Source organism: Condylura cristata, unplaced genomic scaffold (genome assembly GCF_000260355.1).
Source record: "Condylura cristata isolate star-nosed mole 26May11 unplaced genomic scaffold, ConCri1.0 scaffold00034, whole genome shotgun sequence".
In the NCBI taxonomy this organism is placed as follows: Eukaryota; Metazoa; Chordata; class Mammalia; order Eulipotyphla; family Talpidae; genus Condylura; species Condylura cristata.
Window position 1 is genome coordinate 2,200,343 of NW_004567135.1, and position 3,417 is coordinate 2,203,759.

At 49.9% G+C, this 3,417-nt stretch overlaps 1 protein-coding gene across 1 annotated transcript in view; it reads right to left on the minus strand.

Moving 5' to 3' along the window:
• The window catches only part of TSFM (Ts translation elongation factor, mitochondrial), a 7,810-nt gene that overhangs the window by 2,489 nt on the left and 1,904 nt on the right, over positions 1 to 3,417 (minus strand). Inside the window, exons 2-3 of the mRNA XM_012732273.1 lie at positions 3,253 to 3,414; positions 1,788 to 1,910 (exon numbers count right to left, since the gene is read on the minus strand). Coding sequence (XP_012587727.1) covers positions 1,788 to 1,910; positions 3,253 to 3,414 — 285 coding nt within the window. The remainder of the gene's footprint in view (positions 1 to 1,787; positions 1,911 to 3,252; positions 3,415 to 3,417) is intronic.

A 3,417-nucleotide genomic window follows, 5' to 3' on the forward strand; every position in this document is an offset into this window, starting at 1 on the left:
TTCACCAGAGACAAGAGTGGGGAGCAGACTGATGAAGCACACTGTTGAGGGGGGCAGCGGGTGGGTCAGGAGAGGTCTGCCGCGCCATGTGGGTCAGGACCTCCCTGACCAGGGAATCAAACTTGCACTGCAGCTGGCTTGCAGTGCTGTCTGCGTCCTAACCCACTGCACCACCAAGGAGGGCCCATAAAACCAGTATATCTTTTTTTAATGTGTGTTTTCATTTTTTCTTAACTGCTAGGGGGTTTTTTTTGTTGTTTTTTTTTTTTTGCATAGAAGAACTAAGGTGTTGCCCAGAGGTGTAGGGGTAAGGGGATTCACAGAGACAGAGTGGGGGGCAGAACAGGCCAACTGACTGAAATATACTGCTGAGGGGGGCAGCGGGGAGACAGGAGAGGTCTGCTGGGCCATCCCCAGTTTGCAAATTCAGGCCATATAGGTGATAGTGCCGACACTTAACCCCTAGGGAACCAAATACAATCATACAATCGTAAAATGTTAAATCTAGGTTTGTAAACTATTGATAGGAATAAAAACAGGTACAAGTTCAAACCTCAAAGATCTGTACACCAGCTAACAAGATTACATATACTTTTGCCCTGAGATGCTGTAATCAGCCGTGACAGTACCCTTTACCTGTACAAGACTACATGTGCACGACGGTGCTCACCAGCCTCCCTGGCGCTCAAGGGACTCATGTGCAGCACTATGAAGCTATTGGCAGCCAGTGTGGCGTGAGTTCTAGCCCCAGCAGGGTCCAGAGTGCATTTTCTTTCCCTCATGTAAGTGGCCCCATCACCCTGCCACATGCAGAATGAGAACAACATTCAGCTCCCTTGACTCAGCTGAGGGCTGGACCCCTGTGCCTTAACCCAAAATAGTTTAATTATGCCAAAAAGAAAGTATTCAGAAAATAAGGAGGCTTCAGCAAAAGGCCAGGAGAGCCACCTTGCAGAGGCGGATCTGAGCAGCAAAATGAGTAATTACTACATTACGGACTACAAACTACGGCATAAAGCTAGAATCCAGAAGTCAATGCTGGTACTCAATCAGTCACTAAACAAAGGGACAAAAAGGAAGTCGCATCCTGACAGTAGAATGCTGACTAATAAAGCTAATACGTGCAAAAGAAATGGTAAGAGCTAGAAAAATAATCTTGAGGCAGCCCTCACTCATTCATTCCAAACGGCTTTGCTGGGCCCCACCCAAGTCGGTCAGCCCACTCCGCGTTACCACTCACAGCAGCAGAGACGCAAATTCCCTGTCTCACGCACTTACATTCTATGGGCGAGATAGACAATACAGGAGTAGGAATGTAATAAATAAGCACTAGTAACAGTTCTATGGGCTTGTTTTTTAACACAAAAATTTAAATGAAGCAAAATAAGGGAAGAGAACAGCAGGAGGAAGACTCTCCTCTCCAAAGAGAACAGCTGCGCGCACGACATAAAGGAGTAAGACACCTAGATGCCTGGAAGAGTCAAACGGCAAAGTCCCTAGGAGGGGCCCTCCCTGGGGGCACAACGGGTTAGACACAGCACCTTGGGGCCCGAGTCCCATCCCCAGCCAGGGAGGGACCCCCAGGGTGCAGCAGACCCCCTCGGTCTCCCCGCTGCGCCCATGAGCAGTGGGCTTCAGTCAATCTGCCTCTTCTGCTCCCCACACCTCTCACTTCCCACACCTCTGGTTGGTACCCCAGTTCTTGTGTGCATAAATAAGTCAGTCTTAAAAAAAAGTCCCAGAGAGAGAAACAAACCCTACATGTTGGAGGAAAGCCCAGAACTCACCTTCCTGTAAGTGCAGAGTTGATCCTTGAGGTTCTGACAATGCAACATAGTTCCAAGGGCAACTTGTTGAACCAACTGTTGGAATTTTAAATTCTTGGAAACAAAATCTGTCTCACAGTTTACCTGTGGGAATAAATGAAACTGCTGTATAGGCTGGTTACCGCCAGTTCCTAAAGCTGCCTCAAGGGGGAGAGTAAACCAAGGCTCTGACAGAGTGGCAGACTAAGGAACAAAGGAGCGGGATTTTAAGGCTGGTTTCTCCCCCAGCTGGAAGCCCAAACCTGCTGGAAGCCCAAAGGTGGTGCTGTGTGAGTGAGACATCCCCAAGGCCCCGGTTCTTCAGCGGTTCTCCAGCTCCACACACCTGCTCTCGGGTGCTTCTCTCACTGGAAACCCATCCGCACCTGATTCTTCACCAGCTGTCCCCAAGTCTCCTCTGAAACCGCTTCTCCTTACTTGTCAACTGCCCTAGTTTAAAATCTAGCTGTTTCAGATGGCCAACAAGCATACGAAAAATGTTCACCATCACTTGTCATAAGGAAGATGACAATTAAAACCACAATGAGATACCACCTCACCCGCGTGAGAATGGCACATCTTCAAACAACTAGCAACAACAAATGTTGGCGAGGATGTGGAGAAAAAGGAACTCACTCTCCTGCACTGCTTGGGAGGAATGCAAACTAGTACTACCACTATGGAAATCTGTGTGGAGGTTCCTCAAACTGCTACACATGGGGCTTCCCTACGACCCAGCAATCCCACTCCTAGGGATCTACCCAAAGACACAAAAACACTGATTCAAAAAGATACCTGCGCCCCATGTTTACTGCTGCTTTGTTTACAACTGGAAAGACATGGAAACATGTTTTCTGGGCATGGAAACATGCCCAAAAATGGATGACTGGATTTAAAAGATGAGGTACATATACACAGTGGAGTATTGCTCAGCAGCCAAAAAGAAAAACACATGAATTTTGCAGCAACTTGGGTGGAGCTGGAAAAGATCATGCTCAGTGAGATAAGCCAGAAAGAAAAGGAAAAACACCGGATGGTTTCACTCATAGCAGGAATTTAATGGACAGATGAGAAAATAATGACAATGACGAACAGCTACATACCAGTGACATTTTATGGGGGCAGAGTGGGGAATGGGATCAAAAATGGGGGGGAGGCGATAGCACACAGGGTGATCTGGTGATGGGAAGCCCACAGGGTTGACAACTGAGATGGAAAAGGCACAAGGCACAAAATGATGTAAAAACACACTATCGTTATTATTAAACAAACAAAAGAGCTAGCAGTTCCGGGGAGCCGTCAGGTCGGGCCTTCCCCTTAGGGGTCCCACTTCACACACCAGCCCGGCGCTGTGGGCAGAACGAGCCCGCACTGTGGGCACTGTGGGTCGAAGCCCAACCACCTCCCCGGCGCTCGAGCACCCCTCCAGGGCGCAGGGGGCACTCACCTCCACCAGCACGGCCGCGCTCCCCTCCTGCAGCAGCCCTATCAGCCCTTCCCGGGTGCTCCTGCCCTGCAGCCTGGCCGCTCTGCTCCAGCCCTCCTCCCGGGCCTGCCGGTGCAGCCAGCCCTCGGCCTGCGGACAAGCAGAGGGTCGGCGAGCCGCCCGCTG